At 42.2% G+C, this 20,361-nt stretch overlaps 1 protein-coding gene across 2 annotated transcripts in view; it reads right to left on the bottom strand.

Annotated features, from left to right (window-relative positions):
- SLC35F4 (solute carrier family 35 member F4) overlaps window positions 1–17,955 on the bottom strand; it is a 246,917-nt gene extending 228,962 nt beyond the window's left edge. The window contains exon 1 of one of the 2 annotated variants that reach the window (XM_023627795.2): window positions 17,579–17,955. In XM_023627795.2, coding sequence (XP_023483563.1) covers window positions 17,579–17,681 — 103 coding nt within the window. In that variant the 5' untranslated portion in view covers window positions 17,682–17,955. The remainder of the gene's footprint in view (window positions 1–17,578) is intronic. The other variant, XM_070249802.1, reaches the window with a different exon arrangement.
- Window positions 17,956–20,361: the final 2,406 nt, after the last annotated feature.

Raw genomic sequence — 20,361 nt, forward strand, 5'->3', positions numbered from 1 at the left:
CTCATCTGAGTCATTCTCAATGACTCTCTAGGACGAAGGTCCCACCAATTCCAAACCTTGCTCTCTATTCCATGCTTCTTAAAACTAATGGGATTCCTTCCACACGGGTAGGTTTCCATGTTGCCAGACTGCTGGGCCAAGTGTCCAGGAGAAGCAGATTAGGGCAGTCCACTTTCTCTCATCAGTCCTGCAAACACAACAGGCAGCCCCAACACACCTCTGAGTGAAACTCCGCTTGTCCTTTGAAGATTCCAGCCCAAGTGGAAAGAGAGTTATCATTGCGGTCTAGCCTATGGTGCAAAATCACTAAGAGCAAAGTGAATTTTTCTTCCTGAGACTCTTTAGTGGATTTCCCCCTGAAATTCACCTGTACATATAACTTCAGATTAGATCCACTACAAATATACATGAGGTTACATGCTAAGATTTTAGTAGTCAAGAGCTTTTCCTGAATTAACATAGCTGAAGGGAAACAATACTTGGAAAACCTCAAACGAGCTCACAAGTTATTAACAATGGTTTTCACCCCATGCTTTCAGAGCCCAGAAATGCATCAGAGTAGATGCAATGTGTCAGTGGGGCTGTAGAGAATGGTGGGAGCACATACCACAGGCGCAAGTCCAAAGCCACCTCAACCTCCAAAAAGAGTCTTCCCACAGAGAGGAGAGGATATGGACACCCAGCTTGTGCCAGGAAAGAGAGAGAGCATTCTAGGGTTTTGAGTAGTCAGTGCTACATAAGTGTGCCCTGCAGACCGGAACTGCCCATGAACTGTTATCGGTCTGTGACAAGATAATACAGAAGTTGAGAGTAAGGACTGAGAAAACTTTACAGCAAGTTGACATTACTGTGATATTTCAGTGCATGATTATTTTTTCTATTTGTTCATTTTTATTGATTTTGCAAGAGTCTTGACCATGTACACAGTCTTGGCTGTTCATTGGACTCTTCTGGGGAGCTTTAAAAAGTGCTGGTGCCTGGGTCTCAATCCCGGAGAATCTGTTTTAATTGGAATGGAATGCAGCCTTGGCACTGGGATGGTCGTTAGAACTCCCAGGTGTTGCTAATATGCAGCAAAGTGTTCAAGAACTACTTTCCTCACACTGGAAAGGGATTAGGGGATGCACTTAGGACTTAGTGAATTTGGAACACACAAAGGTAATTACTTATTTTACGTTACTTTGAAAATTTGAAAAATATTTTTAAGTTACAATTCAATGTTTTATTAAAAACAAGGGTAAAATGGACTGGAATGCTCTGATATATAGTCATGTTATATACAATTTTTAATGTAAACGTTTTATTGCAATATAAATGCACACAGAAAAGTGCACAAACCTTAAGTGCACTGCTTGATGATATTTTCATAAAGTAAACACATCATCAAACCAGCGTTTGGATCAAGAAAAAGATAATGCACAATATTCTTTGCCCCCATGTTATGACAGCTAAAATAGCTTCCCCCGGGAGGAAATAAAGATAATGTACTCTGCCACTATGAATATGACATTTATCTTGGTTTACAATAGATCTAGTTTAAATTGGAAGATTTCGAAGAATAGAAACAGAAATTACAAGGATTCTTCCTGGTAAAGATGGTAGATTGAATACACAATCTTTATTTGTTCATTCAGGAAATTTCACTAAAATGACAATAAGTGAATTTTTAAAGGCATAAATCCATGAGAATTAGCAGAGGAGCCAATAACAACATTTTAGAAGTTGAAAAGTTAAAAATTACTTGTCAGGCCTGAAAAAACTGAAACCTATGCTGAGGGTAGAGAAAATGAATATTAGTCCAATTTACAACACAGAATTTTCCAAAGTTACCAGTTACCACTATAAGAGGGATGACAATGAGGCTAAAATCAGCAGCCTTGGTTAAGTCTGTTTAAGAAGGCTGATGGCTTCTTAATCCCACCCTCACTCTGTACAGCATTTGACTATGCCTCCCTTCACTCTGGCAAAGAGCAGAGCTTTGTTCTCTGGAAAGGCCCAAACAGAAGTTTACAGGAAGACCAGACACGGTAGAAGATTGAGGTACCATACCAAAATCATGGAGGAATTAAGTGAACTTATGAAACTGCTCACTAAGATGCCAAGTCTTCTTTCCTACTTGGTTCCCAGAATGCTAGCAGCCAGTCAGAGGGTTAGAAAAGCCTTCCATGGTCCAAAGGAACATTTTCTTAAGAAAACAAGATTGAAGGTTCTCAAGGATACAGCCCAGCTGTTTGACAGTAAAGTAATAATAGACAAGCCCCTGTTGGGAGACAATTCTCCATGGATCTCTCTTCTATTTCTGAACACCTTGTGCAGGATCCGATAGCTTTTTATCCTGGACTACCTTTTAAAAATCCTGTACAATGAACACTTTGGAAGCTAGAGATAATTTCTCCCTCTAGAACAGAAGGCAGGTCTATTTGCTAACGTCTCCCTCTGGAGCAAATGTTGGGTAGGTTTGCTGGCAGGCCGTAATAAATGATTGGGATTTCCTAAGCTCAGGATTCCTCAGCTGTGACACAAACCTAGTACATAGTAAGGATCCACCTTGCTTGCTCTGTCTTGTCCTTGTGGAACTTGGAGAGCAAGGAGAACCACCGTGAGCATGAAGCTCATGCTGCTTGCTGAACTGAGAGTAATAAAGTCCTTGGTATGCGACCTAGGACTCTCGTGTCTTCTGTTAGCATCCATGAAACTGTAGCTGACTAATCCGTTAGCTTGAAAGTGGGGCAAGACCTTTCATAGTTCTTGACCTCCTTAACCATTCTCACAGCTTCCATATAGTTTTGAAGGCTTTCCACTCTAAAATATAAGCAGATACACAAAAATCAAAAAACATCCAAGAATATTGACTAACAATAATAAAAATTTTTTTTAAATTTAAACTTGGAATAAACAGCCCATTCAAGAGAAGAAAACTTCAAAAAACATATTAGTAATATCCTCATGGAATAAGAGAAGCTATTATATCCATACAACAAGAACAAGATACCATATTTTTTTAAGAAATATTAGGAAAACAAAAGAGAGCCATTACAACTTTAAATGAAACTTTAAGTGAAAAACGTAGTAAACGAGTTTGAAAATAAAGTCAAGAAAATATCATACAAAGTACTACACACAGACAAAGAGATGGAAAACAGGAAAGCAAAGATTAGAATCTAGGCACTTCATTACAGCATTAGCCGTTAAGTCAGCCACCCCACCTCTCAACTTCTTGCTATAAAAGAGAATAAATGTCCTCATTACTTAAGCCAAAAGCTCAGTTTTCTTTACTTGTAGCCAAATTCATCCTGGGGAGATCTTGGTAACTAGCATGTCTTGGAAAAGGATAAACTGGTTTGTGGTCTGCAGCCAGGGATAAAAATGGATCAGTGCCTTTATCAAATGAAGTCGTCTCCCCAAACTTGCTCATTTGCCATAATTTCGATGCAAACATTGCAGATACCAGCAGCTATGCTATTTCCCTTTAACAAATAGCTATATACTTAATTCTTCCAACTGCTGATTTTCTGTTATCTGTATATGAATCTAAGGAGAATACCTATTCTGTGAGCTTTTAAGAAACATGAAAAGCTGCAATGTCAAACTGAACCTGAGGAGAGAAGTAGGTTGTGCTGCTTTGGTGATGAAAGTAGCTTTGCATATTAGTGTAACTTGCTGCCTTATACATCAGCATGTAGAAGCACCCAAAATATCATCAATGATCCCACAAGAAGCCTTTTCTATTGCCTTGAAAGTCAATTCCATCAGGGCCAGTGAAGAGAGTGTAGGGTTCTCCTTAACTACCTGGAAGCTAATATCTTTCCAGAAACCATGACCTGAAATCTTTGAATGACATTTGGGAAGACATTTGCACCACTTTGGAGAGAAAAGGGAAGCCCATCCCTAGAACAGAAAATTCAGTAAGGAGAAGTTCATTCTTCACTTTGCTACTTTATAGCTATGTACATGGTACACTTTTTCATTGAAAGCTTTAAAGTCTCTATTATAATACAGCTGAAAACCACAAGTTCTTTTGGAAACACAGTCCTCAGGAAAATAAGGATCCAGAGTGACAACATGTCATAAGATGTCAGTGCAGACAGACAATCTGGAGTTATCTAGATACACAGCAGGATGTATTTGAAAGCTAATTCTGCTTAGACAACCTTAAAATTGAAACGTAGATTCATCATCCTTCCTTTGCTGACAAAGACAGCACGAATGATGCAGATCTCGCCTCAAAGACGATCTCCTTGACTTGAGGACAAATGAAATGATGTGACATTAATTCAACGTGAAGAGTTTTTGAGAAGTCTGGTGTTTCTTGATACAAATCCGCCCTCTTCCTGCAAAAGAAGCTATGGGGTCTCTAACTTCATTTGCTACCTCATTCCCTTGGGAGTCAGAGTCTTTAGGAGGTGTTAATATTTTAATCAAGTTGAAGTCAACTGGATGCCAAAGATGAGCTGCGTATTCCCATGCCTAAGACCACTCCAAAATTTCAGCTTCTTATTCAATCCAAACTATAAAAGCTTTATCACTAAAATTCACTTTTGAATAAAACTGAAGTTCATTTTTATTTTGGTTAACAAATTTGAATTATTTCAATTTTTTCAGACATTCCCATTAAATTTTGCACATTTTCTCATAAAATAGAAAAACAGATACAATTCACTGGAATTATCATTTTTATAGCCTGTTCCTGTGAAGTAATAAATTTCCAGTGTAATAAAATAAACTGCATGAAAACGTTTGGTGTATATGTGCATCTTGGGGAGGGAAAGAGTAATTTATAGCTTTATTTAGAGTTTCAAATATTTCTGTGTCCCCCAAAATATTAAAAACCAGAAACGCTAAAAACTACTGTTCTATCTTACAGAACAGTCCTCTAAGATGGTATGTAATTACCATGTATAGTCACAGGTCATTTCTAACATGAATTTAATCCAATGTCACCTTGAAAACTAGTAGTTAAATTCTCCAATGTGATCTGATGCAGGCCCTAAAAAATCAGCCAGGAAATTCCTATAAAATTGAAATTATCTTTTCAAGTTCAATACATTGATTGGAAGCCTACTTAAGAGACGTGACAACTAAGTGCAATGCAGCACCCTGGACTGGATCCTGGCACAGAAAGAGAGCCTTAATGGAAAAACTGGTGAAAGCCAACGCAAGCCTAGAGTTTGATTAATGGTAATGTACCAACACTGGTTTCTGAGTGCTGACAAATACACATGGGTAATATAAGGTGATAATGATGGGGGAGCTGGGTGAGGGGTGTACAGGAACTCTCTGTATTATCTTCGCAACTTTTCGTTAACTCTAAAAATATTCCAAATAAAACGATTTTTTTAAAAAAATCTACTTTAAATTTTTAACAAGGTTTGCTCACTCCGTAAATATTCATGGAGTGTCCAGGCATCGTTCTCTCTGCTGGGTACACAGTGCTGAACAGAATAGATCCATCCCTTCCCTGAGGGAGCAGATAGACAGTGGGCAAGAAAGGCACTAAACAGTCACAGATTCAACACAAATTGTAACTGCAGTTTGTAGAAAGTGCTGGAAAGGAGAAGCACATGAGATGAGAGAGTTGCCAAGCTGGAAAGGCCTCCCTGAGGCAGTGGCACTGACTATGAGAGCTGGGGAGGGCTGGGAGCCAGCCAGGTCACAGCACCGAGAAGGAGGAAGAGGTTTTCGTCAGCCTGGAGGGAGGAAAGGCCTGGAGTAGGTGCCAGTACAACCAGAGCACAGGGAAGGCATGGGAGGGCATGGGAGGGCGGTGCCAGCTGAAGAACCCAACCAGGTAGGACCTTGCAAGCCAGGTGCAGGGTTCTATAGTTTTCCAAAGAGATACAGGAAGCCATTAAACACTTGAACCAGAGGAATGGCATCACCTAGTTAATACTTTTAAAAGATCACCACGGCTGCAACGTGGATATGGAATAGAAAGGAGCGAGAAAAAAAGCTCCCACTGCAGGTGCTCACAATTTTTTTTAAAAATTAAAGAGAAATAAAAAGTGCTCAACTTCTAAATATATTTGTTCTAAAAAGTCCCTGGGAGAACTTTTGTGCACTGTTGGTTGGAATGTAAACTTGTGCAGCCACTATGGAAAATAGCATAGAGATTCCTGAAAAAGTTACAAATTAAACTATCCTATGATTCAGCTGTTCCACTTCCGGGTATTTACCCAAAAAACATGAAAACACTAACTTGAAAAGACATGTGCACCCCTTTGTTCATTGCAGCATTATTCACAACAGCCAAGACTTGAAAACAACCTAAGTGCCCACTGCCTGATGAATAGATAAAGAAGATGTGAGATGTATATACAATGGAATACTACTCAGCCGTAAAAAGATGAAGTCTTGTCATTTGCAACAAGTGGAAGTGCCTTGAGGGTACTATGCTAAGTGAAATAAGTCAGACAGAGAAAGATAAAGACCAAAAGATTTCATTCATGCGTGAAACATAAAAAACAAACCCTCGGATACAGAAAACAGAGTGGTGGTTACCAGAGGGAAAGGGGGTGGGGTGGAGGGCAAAAGGGTAAAGGGGTTATTTATACGGTAATGGATGGAAACTAGACTTTTGGTGGTGAACACAATGCAGTATATACAGATGTTGAATTATAATGCTGTACATTTGAAACCTATATAATGTTATAAATCAATGTTACTTCCATAAAAAAATAATAAATAATAAGAATAAATTTAAAAATAAATGAAAAAGCCCCTTGGAAATAGTACTACATTTTAGACGTGCACATTCCTTCTTTAGAACCTGCCACCCTAACTCCGGCAGGGAAGATGGGGCTGAAAGTGGCTCCCAAACCACTCAATCTGGATCTTCCTCTAGAACGCCTATGATTCAACACGGATATGAACAAAACACGAGAGAGACGCCAAAGTCACGTGACTTGGAGCTTAGCAAGGTCAGCAGCAAAAACCTACAGGCTCTAACACTCTTAGGAATTTCAGCTGTCACAAGAGATAAAGAATTCTTAGCATGTCTGGTTTTCAGGACCATAAAACCATTATTGACACCTCACTGGTGCCATCTTGGCATGAGCCCAGGACTAAATATAGAAAATCCCAGACTGCAAAATAGTGTAATCTTCAATCCCTGTTTAAAATATACAATGTTAAATGTCATCCTCAATTACCATACCTTGAGTATGAAAGAATTGGTGTGTCCCCCTATCTGACCTAGAAAAAGAATTATGTCTTCCAAACTTGATGTAACCAGCAGCACTTCAAAAACCCTAAGCAGTCTATAGTGCTGGTTGGCTACTTTTAAACAGAACTCCCTAGGGACTTATACCCTAAAGACACTTGGATTTTCTCAGTTTGTAGGAATACAGTATCTATAACCTCACTAAACAACATCTAGATACACTCTAAGGGCTATCAGGACTAGAAGAAACAAAAGATTGGATCTTGCTTGAAGCCTATGATTTGATACGAAAAACTTTTTATGCAAAGCTCTGTGAACCCAATAGCTATTAAGTTGACTGTCCAGCCAATCGCTCCTTTTGTCTGGAAACTATATCTTCCCCCACAGTCAACAGGGTTACAGGAGAGAGCCTCTGGCAGCCATGATTGAGGAACTTGACCTTGCCCCAAACCACCACAATCAATAGGCTCAAGAGTGCGCACTTGACACAAATTGGACCAAGTCGCTTTCCCTGAGAATCTGGATCTAGAAGTAAGAGGTTCTTGCTCAGTCTGTCTGCTCTCTCGAATAGAGGACATGTAAACACTGGAACTGCTCACAGAGGCTATTTTGAACCATTTGGAAGAGGAAATAGAGAAAGCCAGCCTGCAGCAAGAGAAAAGAATGGAGAACATGTGCCAGAACAAAGAGATAAAAGGCAGAGAAAGAGAGTTCCCTGTTTTCCCCACAACATTCCAGGACCTGAAGCTAGCTGATCCCACCTTGTCCTTGCCCTTAAAATCCATGGGAGACTCCCAGTATCCTTTTAATCGCTTCCATGTTTGCTTAAGCCAGTTCAAGGGGAATCCTGTGACTAGAAACCAAAGCCCTCACTAACACTCCAGGTCTGTCCATTTCACGTAGCCTTGAATAACTGAGAACCAGCTTGCCCAAATTCTTCAAGCCAAGACCTCAGAAACAGGAATCCAATTCCAGCTTCTCACAGCAGATAAATGCAAGAAAATGAAAACGCTTATCCTAAAATGTTAAGTGGAAAAGAAACAGGGCACAAAATTGTATATTTATCAGAATTGTGACTACACTATAGTTTATGTTGTTAATAAATCAAGAAGTGAAGCCCTATATGCATTAGGAAGATTGGAAGGAAATTAACCAAAATAACAGTTGTATTAGGGTGACAAGATTATTTTCCTTTTTCTCTCTATTCCTCTATGTCCGTAAGTAGTTAAATACTTTACAACTTTAAAAAGTTATAATGCCAAAGACTATGTGGAGTTTGTAAATGTTTTATAAAATAATGATGCATTTTTTTAAGTAGAACATAAAATACCCTATCTGTTATGTTTGCTGCTATACAAATTGCCCAAAAAGGAATTTCTCCTTTAAGACTCTACATATAAAAGGAACAACGCAGTTTACAACAGACTGGCCCCAAATTAATCTCAGCCTTCACTTCTGCTCCACCTGTTTGCCCTCCCAATCCTATCTAACCCTTCCCAACCCAGGGCTTGCCGTCTATCTTCAGCTGGAATTCCTCCCTTCCCCTCTCCCTCTCTTCCCCCCATTCTCCCAGCACCCCGCCCCCATCCCTGTAATCCCCTCTACTTTGATGTCTGGGTATTTGCATCTCCAGCCATGCAGATCCATCCCGTCAACCTTAGGCCCTAAGTTTGTCTCCTCTCTTTTGCATCTACCCATTGGGAATAATCTTGCGACAAATGACTGCCAGCCCATTTTAAACTATCCCAGGGGCGATCCAGGTAAGACAGCCCCTTTCAATTACAGCACCGCGCAAGCCAGAAATGGGTAAGGAGTAGAAAACAACATGCAAAAAATAAAAACCACTGGGAACTTGGATAATTTGTAAATTATCTTTAACATTGCTGAAACACAATTTTCAATAACAATCCAAAGTACAGCATTGAATATGAAAAAAAATAAGTGGTAAACCATTTATTGACAAAGAAGGAGTGAGCAAGGCTCTCTGAAATCATGAAACTGATTCTATTGGTTTCCTCCATAATCCTAACAGCTCCCATACATTGAAGTGGGTATCATGCCGGACATTCTATATACGTTATCTTACATTATCCTCCCAATGACCTGTGAAGCACCTATTATTATTCCCACTTTACAGGAACAAAATTGTTGATCTGAGAGGTTGAGTTACTTATGCAAGTTTAAAAGGCTAGCAAGAAGCAGAACAGAGTCCTGTGGCCTTTGCACCAGACCTCATGGCCTCAAACAGCTCTCAGACAGGCTTTCTAAAGAACGTGTATCTGAAACTTAATGTTAAACCCACGTGTTAGCTAATAGTAGTAGTATTTTATAATACAAATATCCAGTTTATACATAAATTTATATTTTAAATGAAAAACAGATCAGAATAAACACTATAGAAACTACCACATTATCCAACGTCAATAATATGTACAATTATATTCAGTATAAACATAGCCCTTACACATTACAGTTTAAAACTATGGGGCCTGGCCCAGTAGCATAGTGGTTAAGTTCATACGTTCTGCTTTGGTGGTCCGGGGTTCGTGGGTTCAGATCCCAGGTGCAGACCTACAGACCACTCATCAAACCATACCGTGGCAGTGTCCCACATACAAAACAGAGGAAAATTGGCACAGATGTTAGCTCAGGGCCAATCTTCCTCACAAAACACAAAAAAACTGTATTACAAAGTCTTCTCAATACTATGTATCAATGGTAATTATTTATAACTGTTTACAAAACACTACCTCGCATATAAAAAGAAGCATAAAGTTTATTATTAGGGTATAAACAGAATATGAACTAGGAGAAATATTTATGGCATTCATTTCTCTAGTAAGAGACAATTTTATAACTTACTCCAGTTAGAGGGCTTGTATTATATTAATATTGTACCATGAAAACCAATGGTAACCACTTCAAAAGGGGAGGGGGGGGTCACAACTTATTGCTTATAATTCTAGTAACTTTATACTACTCTGTATAAAAATTTGCCTGTTTTCTCCATTCAAGTACAGAAAACGTCATTAAGGAAATAAGAAGGATGCAAACGCAGAAGTTACAGCCATAAAGGTAACGTGATCATAAAATCCATTTGGTGTTCTCATTCTCTGAATAGGCACATCTGCTTGATTCCTCCATAGCTGGTGACTTCTTTCTTTCCCTCGAATCACTACCATTGTGCACTCTTTCTGTGTGAAAATAATTCTCTCCAATTTCTTCAAAGGACACTATAATCATTGATTCATTAGTACAATGAACTTTATTGAGCATCCAGAATGTGCTAGACATTTTGCCTAAGATGAAAATACAGATAAGCCCCTGCTCTCCCCAGGCTCTGTGGGTGAGACAGTTTTGTGTAAAGTAAACAGCCCAAAATAGTGTGCTAAGTCCTGGAGCAGAGGTGAGTACGCAGTGCCACAGGACAGGGGGGATTAACCCAACCTGGGGCCATCAGGAAGCTTTGCAGAGGACAGTGCATGTAAGACAAACAGGAGCTTTCCAAAGAGAGATGAAGGAGACTCAGGGAGGCAAGCCATTCGGGCACAGTGCACAAGGGCAGTGAGCAGCAGAAGGGCACGGGGACAACAACGTTACTAAAACAACGAGCTGCTTGACGAGACCATGACCAGGGTTTGTGGAGGCCATGTGGGATATGAAATTAAGAAGAAAAATTGGACTAAAAGTCCAACAACTTAAGTAGATTAAGGTGCTTAAATATATGGAAGACTATGCATACATTAAAATAAGTTGTTAAAAATATAGAGCCAGCCCTGATGGCCTGGTGTTTAAAGTTCAGTGCTCTCCGCTTTGACGGCCCAGGTTCAGTTCCCAGGTGCAGAACCACATCACTTGTCTGTCAGTAGCCATGCTGTGGCAGTGGCTGACACAGAAGAACCAGAGGAACCTACAACTATACGCAGTTATGTACTGGGGCTTTGGGGGTTAGGGGGAAGAAAGAAAAAGACAGGAGGAAGATTGGTAACAGATGTTAGCTTAGGGCGAATCTTCCCCTGCAAAAAAAAAGCATCATGGAGCGGTCTTTGGGAGAAAACAAAGCCATTTGATTCATTCAGTTTCCTCTTTGAAAAAAAATATATAGACCAATGAGAGAAATGTTCAGTATGAAGTAAAAAGCATTTGCATGTGTCTATGGATATAAAAAAGACTGAAAGGATAGTGTTAACCAAAATATTAACACTAATCACCTCTGGGTGGTGGAATTATGAGTAATTTTGTTTTAATCTCTTTTTGCTTCTCTGCCTTCCAGATTTTCTGCATTAAGCGTGCATTACTTTGGCAATTAGGGGAGAAAATGTGTGCTAAAATAGAACAATGTAAGCTGGGCTCAGACTGTGGCATACTAAGAAGTTTGGACTTTATTCCACAGAAAATGAAGATTTATTCCAGGCATTTGATCAAGGATGTGAGATGAACAGATTTGCATTTTAGAGAATTAAGTTTTGTTAAGGTGTGCATACTGGATTAGAAGGATTTGAGGCTGGGTGAAAGATGTGATGGCTGGAACTAAGGCAGAGACCAGAGGGGTGGAAAGCAGTTATTTGGGGTAGAATAGACAGGACTTGTTAACTGAATGTAGGGTAAGGGGAAAGGGCAGACTTTGAGGATAACTCCAGGTTTCTGAGCGATTGGTAAGATACAGATACAGGATGCTAACAAGCATAAGAAGAAGGAAAAGGCAGACTTTTAAGGATGGGATGATGAATTTAGTTTTATGTGTGATGTGCCCAGAGGACATCCAAGTAGGAATTCTAGTAGGAAGTCTGAAATATGGGTCTGGGTTCAGAAAAAGTGGACCTGGAAATGCAGACACATAGAAGATAGGAAAGCCGTGGGACGAATGAGCTCCCTCAGGGAAAGTCAAGAGTGAGAAGAGACCACTGAGGCTGGAACCTCGAGAGGTGCTAAGTCATCGCAGCAGTGGGAGAAGTCAGAGAGCTGTGACAGCCAGAAGTTGGTAGAGTTCTTTTTGGAGATGGGATGAACAGACCCGGGATCAGAGCAAGGGGAAGAAGTTTTACTATAAATTTGCAGCTACCAATAGAAAACAACCACAGAACCTGGCCTCAATGGGGTATAGAAAAAACAAAAGGCCAATGGCTACAAAAGATATGGAACAAAGAGAGTCACTGGCCACTGAGACGGAAGATGGGGTGAAGAAAATATACCAGAGTTCACTGAGTGAGAGGCTACCGTGGAGGGTGGGACTTTTTTGAAAGCTGTCAAAGCTGACCTACTGTGTGGCTGTTCTGAGATAGTGACTTCTCTCCTCTTTTTTACAAACAAGGAAACTGATGTCCACACAGAAGTGTCCCAGGTCTCAGAGCTAGTTGCTGGCAGGGTTAAGACTAGAATCAATTTCCAAACCACTACAGTTTAATTCACTGTACATCAACATACTGCCTCCTTATACAAACACAGAAAGAAGGCTCTCCCCAAAAATATCGAGTATGGAATATAGGAAAACATACACAGATTTATCCTTTGTCTTGACTTATGGAAACGAATAACTTCTTACAGCACACCCCTCTCTCTGACCACCACCTCTGATCTGCCAGCTAACTTCCGCCAGCCCTTGATCCCACTGAGATTTCCAATCCATTGATCCCACCACCTTTTCACTCTCCCTAATCACCTTGATCTCCTCTCTTCTCTACTTACCAGCTTTAAATCCTACGGTCAATCATTACAATAACACCTTCCTTGCATACATTCACAACTCTCTTGTCCCTATTATTTTATTAGACCCATTGGATAATCTGCAACTCTGGTTAAATCCCTCTCTTCACTTTCTCCATGTCTCCACTGTGTCGATGAATACAACAACCTACTGACTGGTCTCCATTTAAACTTGTGACCAGAAACTTTAAATGGGCTCTTTAAGGCAGCCAGACAACCTACTGTATTTCCCCAGTCCATCACTCTCCCTATGTAACTATTCATTCCTTCTCTGTTCTACAACCTCCTCCCCACTCCTCACTCTCAGTTGATGACCTTACTTCCTGTTTGGAGAAAACCAAAGCAACCAGAAGAGAATCTCAACAGACTCCCACCACCTCAGTTATCCACCTTCCAGAACCCTCACCCACACACTTTGCCCTCTATCCATGTTCCTGTCTAAAGTACCGTCCCTTCCCTTGTGCCCTAGACCCGATACCCTCTCTCTCTAACATTACTAATTTTCTTTCTCTATCGAATCATTCTCATACTCATGCAAACATGCTGTTATTTCTCCCATCTTTAAAAAAACTTTTTAACCCTACTATTCGCATTTCCTTTGCTCCTCTTTGCACAAAAATCCATGAAGAGTTGTCTATACTTGTGTTTTTAATTCCTCCCTCTAATTCTGTCTTAAACACATTCTAATCCGTTTTATGCCACCTTACCCGCTTTTGTCAAGGTCACCAGTGATGCCCAGTTGCCAGATTCATGGTCAGTTATCAGTCTTCATCTTACTTGACCTTTCAGCAGCAGTGGTCTCAGCTAATCTTTTCCCTCTGAAACTCTTCAGGGGCTTCCAGGCTATCACATGCTCCTGGTTCTCCTCTCACCTCCCTGGGAGTCCTGCTTGGTATCTTTTAATGGTTCCTCCTCTCCTCCTCAACCTTTTACTGTCTGAGTGCACCCACGTTCAGTCTTTGTTCCTCTTTTCTTCTCTATATATTCACTCCTTGAAGATCTCAACAGTCTTAGGATTTAGATAACTTCCAAATGCTGGAAAATCCCTGATTTATATCTCCAGTCAGATGTCTTGAACTCCAGGCTTATTCTACATCTCCAATTACATTGAGCCTTTCCAAAATGTTCTCCTTATCCCCTGACCCCCTAAACTTCTCCACCTTGAAGCCTTCCACACTTCAGCCATCAGCAACTCAAACTTGGTCAAACCAGAAAAGTGGGAGCACTTTTGCCTCCTCTCCTTCCTGCAGATACCATATCCAATCCATCAGGAAACCCTATTGGCTCCAATTTCAAATATATCCAGAATCCGCCCACCTCTCAGCACCTCTGCTGCTACCACTCTGGTTCAAGCCACCACCCTCTCTCACCTAGGTTATTACAACAACGCACTAACTAGTCTCTCTGCTCCCACCCTGGCCCCAAGAGAGCAGTCAAATTGATTCTTTTGAAGGGTAAGTCAAGTCACATCACACCTCTGTTAAAACCTGCAAAGGCTCCTCTATTTCATTCAGAGTACAAGCCAAAGGACATACGATGCTCTATAAGGCCCTACTTCATCTGAGCCTCTGTATCTACAGTGACCTCGTCTCCAGTCACTCTGCCAGTTGCTCACCCCACTTCAGCCATGCAGGCCTGCTTCCTGTTTCCCTGGTACACCAGGCATGCTCCACCTCGGAACCACTCCCTCTGCCTGGATCATCTTCCTCTCAATGTCCACCTCGCTAACTCCCTCACATCCCTCAGGCCTTTGCTCAGCGGTGACCTCCTCAGGCAGGCATTACCTATCACCCTATTTAAAACTGCCACAATTGCTTACCCTCTCAGAATTTTTTATCCTTTTTACCCTGTTACAATTCTTTTAAAGCAGCTATCACTTTGAAATATACTGCATTATTTATTTATTTGGTTGGTTATTATTTATTGTCTGTCTCCTCCCACTAGAACTTAAGCTCTAAAAAAAGAAAATACTCTTCTCTGTTTTGTTCACTGATGTATTCTTGGTGCGTTGGAGGTGCCCAGATAACACCTGTTGACTGAATGAATCTATTTCCCCTACCAGACCATAAGTAACTTGAGGCTAGACAAATGCTGTAACCATCTCTGTCAACATGTTTAATCATATATATATATATGTATATATATACCTTTTGTATATATTTCATATATAATATATATTATATATAAATACATGTGTGTGTGTATATATATATATGTGTGTGTGTGTGTGTATATATAAATATATTTCTTTTTTGTATCAGCCTGACTACTAGAATTTTTTCAGGACTGGGTACTCATCTTCCTGATCGGCAGGGGTGGCAGCAAGATGCATTAACCCGAGGCTAATCACTGCTGGACATTCTCAGAGGTAAGTCCCCACCTTCCTCTGAAAAGCTAAATGGCATAGACAGATCATCCCATCCTTAAGGCTTCATACACGATCAGTCAGAAAATGCGAAAGTCACCTTGCCTTCACATATCATATATCCCTCAGCACAGCCTTTTCCTAAATATATCCCTCCAGACGTCCCCCTAGCTGTTGCTCATTCCCGGTAACAGCTAAATCAATTGACCATATTGCACTGGTTTGCTTCAGTGTGTTTGTTTACTAGTTGAAGGCTGCATTAAGGGCAGGATTATTTCATGGCGCTCGGCTGCCTGGCCCTCTTCCAGCTCTCTCCTCTCCTAGTCTCTCACTGTGCAAAATGGCAATCTCTTTCTACCTCTGAAACCGAGAACCTTCTGAAAGTTATTTGACTATCACATAATTTTCTGTCCTTGTGAGACTCTCTGCCTCCACTGTTTGCACTCTGTGGCCTGAAGCTAGGGAAGTGCCCACCACAAATAACTACGCCAAATGCATCTTTATCCCTTTAGCTTCAGTTACTGTCTCGGCCAATGGTCTGCCTCTTTTTGTCCTGTTATTATATGGCAAATGACACACGTGCAGCTATTTCAGCAAGTACAAAAAGATCATACGAACACGTCTTTATTTAAAATGTCACTTTTCCAGTACTCTTTTTGGTTTCTTCTTTATTAACCAAAGCTCCATTGTTAGAAAAATTATAATAATATACTGCCCTGAGTCTTGTAATTTCACAGACAGCTTCTACATACTCTAAGCAATCAAAATCCCATGGTTCGTAATCAAAATATTCAAAGGTAAAATCTAAGTAATTTCCACATGGTATCCTAGTGCCTTCATTTAAGTTTCTAGGGTTAAAAAAAGAAGCCCTTTGCCAATAGGAAAAAAATAAGTTTTCGAGTCTAGAGTACAAAGACTTCAAACCGCATTCCATAGTGTGTTATTTTCTTTCCAGAAAATTCTAGCACTATGTAATTACTTTTGTATGGAAAATGAATAATGTAAGCCTCTAATGCTAAAAACAGCTAGACAGAAACCATCCAAATCAGATAGGCCTTTCCTGAAGCCAAATGAAATATTAAACTAGAAAATATCTGTCTGAAGACAGCCCATGGAAGAAAGCTCTTGAATTTTTATTCAGTAGCCATGGAGCACAGAGGGGGAGAAAGTTACGCGGGAAAAAAAAGTGTTTTCTCGGGTATGTGTCAGGGTTTGTCTGCTTCAGAGAAATTGTAACGTTGGTTGTACCCCAAAATGTCACAGAAAAATATCGATCAGAAATGCATCCAGGAGCTTCCAAGACTTCTGGTTAAAAATAACAGCAAAAACATCAATTAAGCTCCATCTATTGCGACAGAAATGCACTGATATAGAAAAAGCGAAATCCCACCTGCATGGGAATTAAGCCGCAGCTACTCCCCCAATTCAGAGAAAAACGAGCTACACTTCGGTCACTGGCAGAACTAATGCCAGCACATACAGCCAGTGGGTTTGTGTGTTGGGGGAGGGGGACAGCGTAGAGCGCACCTACATCGCCCTCCCTCCAAACTGCTCCAGAACCGTGAAAGCATCCGCGCCGCATGACCTCGCTTAGCCGGAAGCGAGCCGGGACCGAACAGAACAGCCTGCTCAGCCTCAGAGGGAGCCGCGACGTGCGGCGGGCAGCGCGGGCGGCTGGCCCTGGCACTCCTCCCCCTCCCACCTACCCCACCGCCAGTCGTTTGCAGAGTCGGGTCTCTGGCTCCAAGCTCCGGGACTTGGAGACCTAAGCAGGTTCACTCCCTGCCCGGGGCGGAGAACCTCCCAAAGACCTTTTAACAGAAGTAATTCCCGCGCTGGCCACGTCTCAGCAGCCCGGAGTGAACCAGCTGACCCAGCCGGCGCCGGGACCCATGTCTGGGTCGGCCGCCCCCGCCAGCCCCACCCCCGAGCCCATCCAGCCTGCGTCCCCACCGCCCAGCCCGCAGCCTGGCACTCAGTGGGGGCTTTCGGGGAGTACAGCCCCAAAGGATGGCTTTCCGCTAAGTAAACAGCCATGTTAGCCTCCTCTGGTCGTAAATAAGCCAGGGGTGAGCCGGCCGACGGCCGTCAGGAGCGCTCACGGGGTCCCCTCTGCGCTTTCACCCCCGAGGCTGCGACTGTTTCCAAACTCCTAGGCGCAAACGGCCCGGGCCCCCTTTCTCTCTCATGGTTCAGCACCGAGGACAGCGGGCTTACTTTTCGCCCAGCGGCCCCAAAGCCAAGGGGGTGGCGTTGGCGGCGCAGGCAGGGCTGCAGGTGTCCGGACCGCGCGCCCTCCCGCTTGCCACCCCCTCCGGCGCCTCGAGCAGGGCAGCCTCTCGGCGTCTTACTTTTCTGGCTGGAGTAACCCGGGTAATAGCCATAGTAGCCAGTGATCCGCAAGATCCGGTCCTCGATGGTAGCCACCCCGTTGGGGGCCGCCTTGACATCCATAGAGAGCGCGGGGCGGCGGCCCCGGGCGCGGCGGGGCGGAGAGCGCAGCGCGGGGCCCGCGAGCTGGTGCAGGTGCCGCCGCCGCCGCCGCCGCCGGTGCTGATGTTGCAGCTCGTGCTTCCGTGCCCAGGCTCTGACTCCACCGCCCGGCGCAGCACCGGCTCCGCATCACAGCGGCGGCGGCGGCGGCAGCGGCGGCGGCGGAGCGGCCCCCACGCGGGCCGGCCTCTCCGTCAGCCTGGCAGCTCTCCCGCCCGCCACCCGGCGCAATGCTGCCGGAAGAGCGCCCCCTCACCTCTGAAGCCCACCGCGGCCGGGGGCGGGTATGCGCGCCCCACCTGGCCGCCGACTCTCATCATTAACCCTTTTGCGCCCCTTCCCCGAAGAGTAGACATCCCCCAACCCCTCCTGCCAGAAGGGACGCTTGGTCCAGGGGCGTGGGGGGAGAAGGTGAGACGGTGGCGGGGGCTCAGCGAGGAGCGGTGTAGGTGGAGAGACTCAAGCGGAACCAAGGGCTGTTAATGCGAGAGGTGTACACTGTCGCTTGGGGAGATGACACCTTGGGGGCGCCCCCAGGGCTTGGTCTACGCTCGCATCTACACCACCTGGGGTCTGCTGATCTGCAAGCGTTCCCAGGCGTTAATCAATTTTTGAAACTTGCCTAGACTACGTAGAGTCTTTTTGCAAGAAATGACAAGAAAATGAGACCCCATAGGTGGTACGTGAAGTGGTTATCTAAGTATTGTGGACACAAAGACTTTAAGAGATCAAACCCTCAAGTCTGACAGTCTACATCCAGACCCTCCACCCTCCGAGGGAAAACATCAAAGGCTTGGAGACGTAGCTGAGCACAGCATGTTTATTTTGCCAATTCCAAATGCCCTCAGGAGAAATGATTTTGTCCTTTATTGCCAAAAACATCAGGGGGGAAGCTCTTCAAACTGTAAATATCTGGACGGGTGAAAGTTTTAGCTAGGCTAGAGACTTTCCATCAGAGTCTAAAACGTCCTTGAAGCTGTGCATTCAGAGTGAACACCCTCTCCTCGAGTGTGATTCTTCTGCTTTGGCGAGAGACTCGGCGGGTGAGAATTAGTGAGCAATGGGCATGATTCTTCTGTTCATCACTTGCAGTCACAGCTTCCTGAAAAATAATCTTCAAAGTTTCATCTTAGAAACTAAAGGGTGTGTGGGAGTCGGAGCGGGGTGTCAGCATGAAGGGCATTATGTCCACCTTCCACCCAGAGCCGGTTTAAGACATCCCTGATAGATTTCACCTTTCTAAAGCTTAGGGGGGAAAAGACAAAATCAAGTCGACTTCACTGCCCCCTCAGAAACCAACAAAGAATCTAACACACCATTCTGCCTTCAAGCATTTTCCACATTGTGTGTGGGTCCTTAAGAGGAAAGAAATATGAAAACTTTTTTTAAAAGATGAATTAGATTGAGCATATGAAAATGCAGTATTAAATTTCACGTCTTAAGGGTTTTCATCCAGACACAAAGCCTAGCACAGGATCTTGAGAGTGGAGTGAATCTGAGATGATTGTGGCTGGGAGGAGAGTTCATAAAGAAACCAATTTCCTCCCACACCTGCTTTCTGGGCTAGGAGAGAAGGAAGGGTAGAAGGAACTGAAAGGTCAGAATGAACTTAAAGCAAAAGGCAGCTCCAGGGCAGTGGAGGGGAGCCGAACATTTAAGGCCAAAATGAAAGCCTTATGCCTTTACACTCCACTGCCCCCAGCCCCAGGGGATTTTCAGCACACTTTCATTATTTTCATTATTTTTATTTCTGTGGCAAACCTTATATAAATTGTACGCATTGCACAGGGTAAAATGGGTTGATCACATTAGTTTGTGTCCCTTTTGTTCAAAGTTTCTAGAAAACAAATTTGCCTATATGATGTCTAATATGTACTTGATATCATAATCTATAGCATATTGACATATAAATTCAATAAGAGAGAAATTAAAAAACAACTCAAGCCACAACCTTCTAACAGGAATACAAATGAGCACAGATTTTAAAGACAAGTGGTTTTGTCCTATTAATGTTTATAACTTATCTTACCATAATTAATGTATTAAGTTCTAAATTACACTTATTGTGTAAGTTGTTGCCTTCTTCCTAGTTTTGTTTTGTTTTCAGAAATTTCCAGAGAAATAGGTAGAAATGTCTTTAAGTGGATCTCATCATTCGTACAAATAGCAAATTCAGCATAAATTTAAATAATGTAAATATTATACCCACAGGAGTTTATGTTTTTTAAAAGAAATTATAAAAATTCTCAGACTGACCTGGAAATTAATTTTAAAATAGCAGAGCATTTACAAATACCTCTGTAATCCTCTGTAATTGGGTGACTAAAACATTAAATGCAATGAGATGCTGTAATCTAGGACACACTTTTTTTTAATGGAACTGAAATTCTACAATTACAAATTAATCAACAATGAAAAATAAATTTCTGCTGGTGATAAGCACTCTTTGGTGCATATGATACGAGTTTTTTAACCTTCCAAATGTCGTTTTAGACATCATTAAAAATTCATAGAAATTGTTTTGAGGGAAGGAGAATTTTTTAAACATTTTTATATGTTTGCCTGCTAAGTTTACCAGTTCTCACAAACCCAAATACACAAATTCAAATTTCCAAAGTGTGAATTATCAGTGTGTCTCAAA

The sequence above is a fragment of the Equus caballus genome, chromosome 24 (assembly GCF_041296265.1).
Source record: "Equus caballus isolate H_3958 breed thoroughbred chromosome 24, TB-T2T, whole genome shotgun sequence".
In the NCBI taxonomy this organism is placed as follows: Eukaryota; Metazoa; Chordata; class Mammalia; order Perissodactyla; family Equidae; genus Equus; species Equus caballus.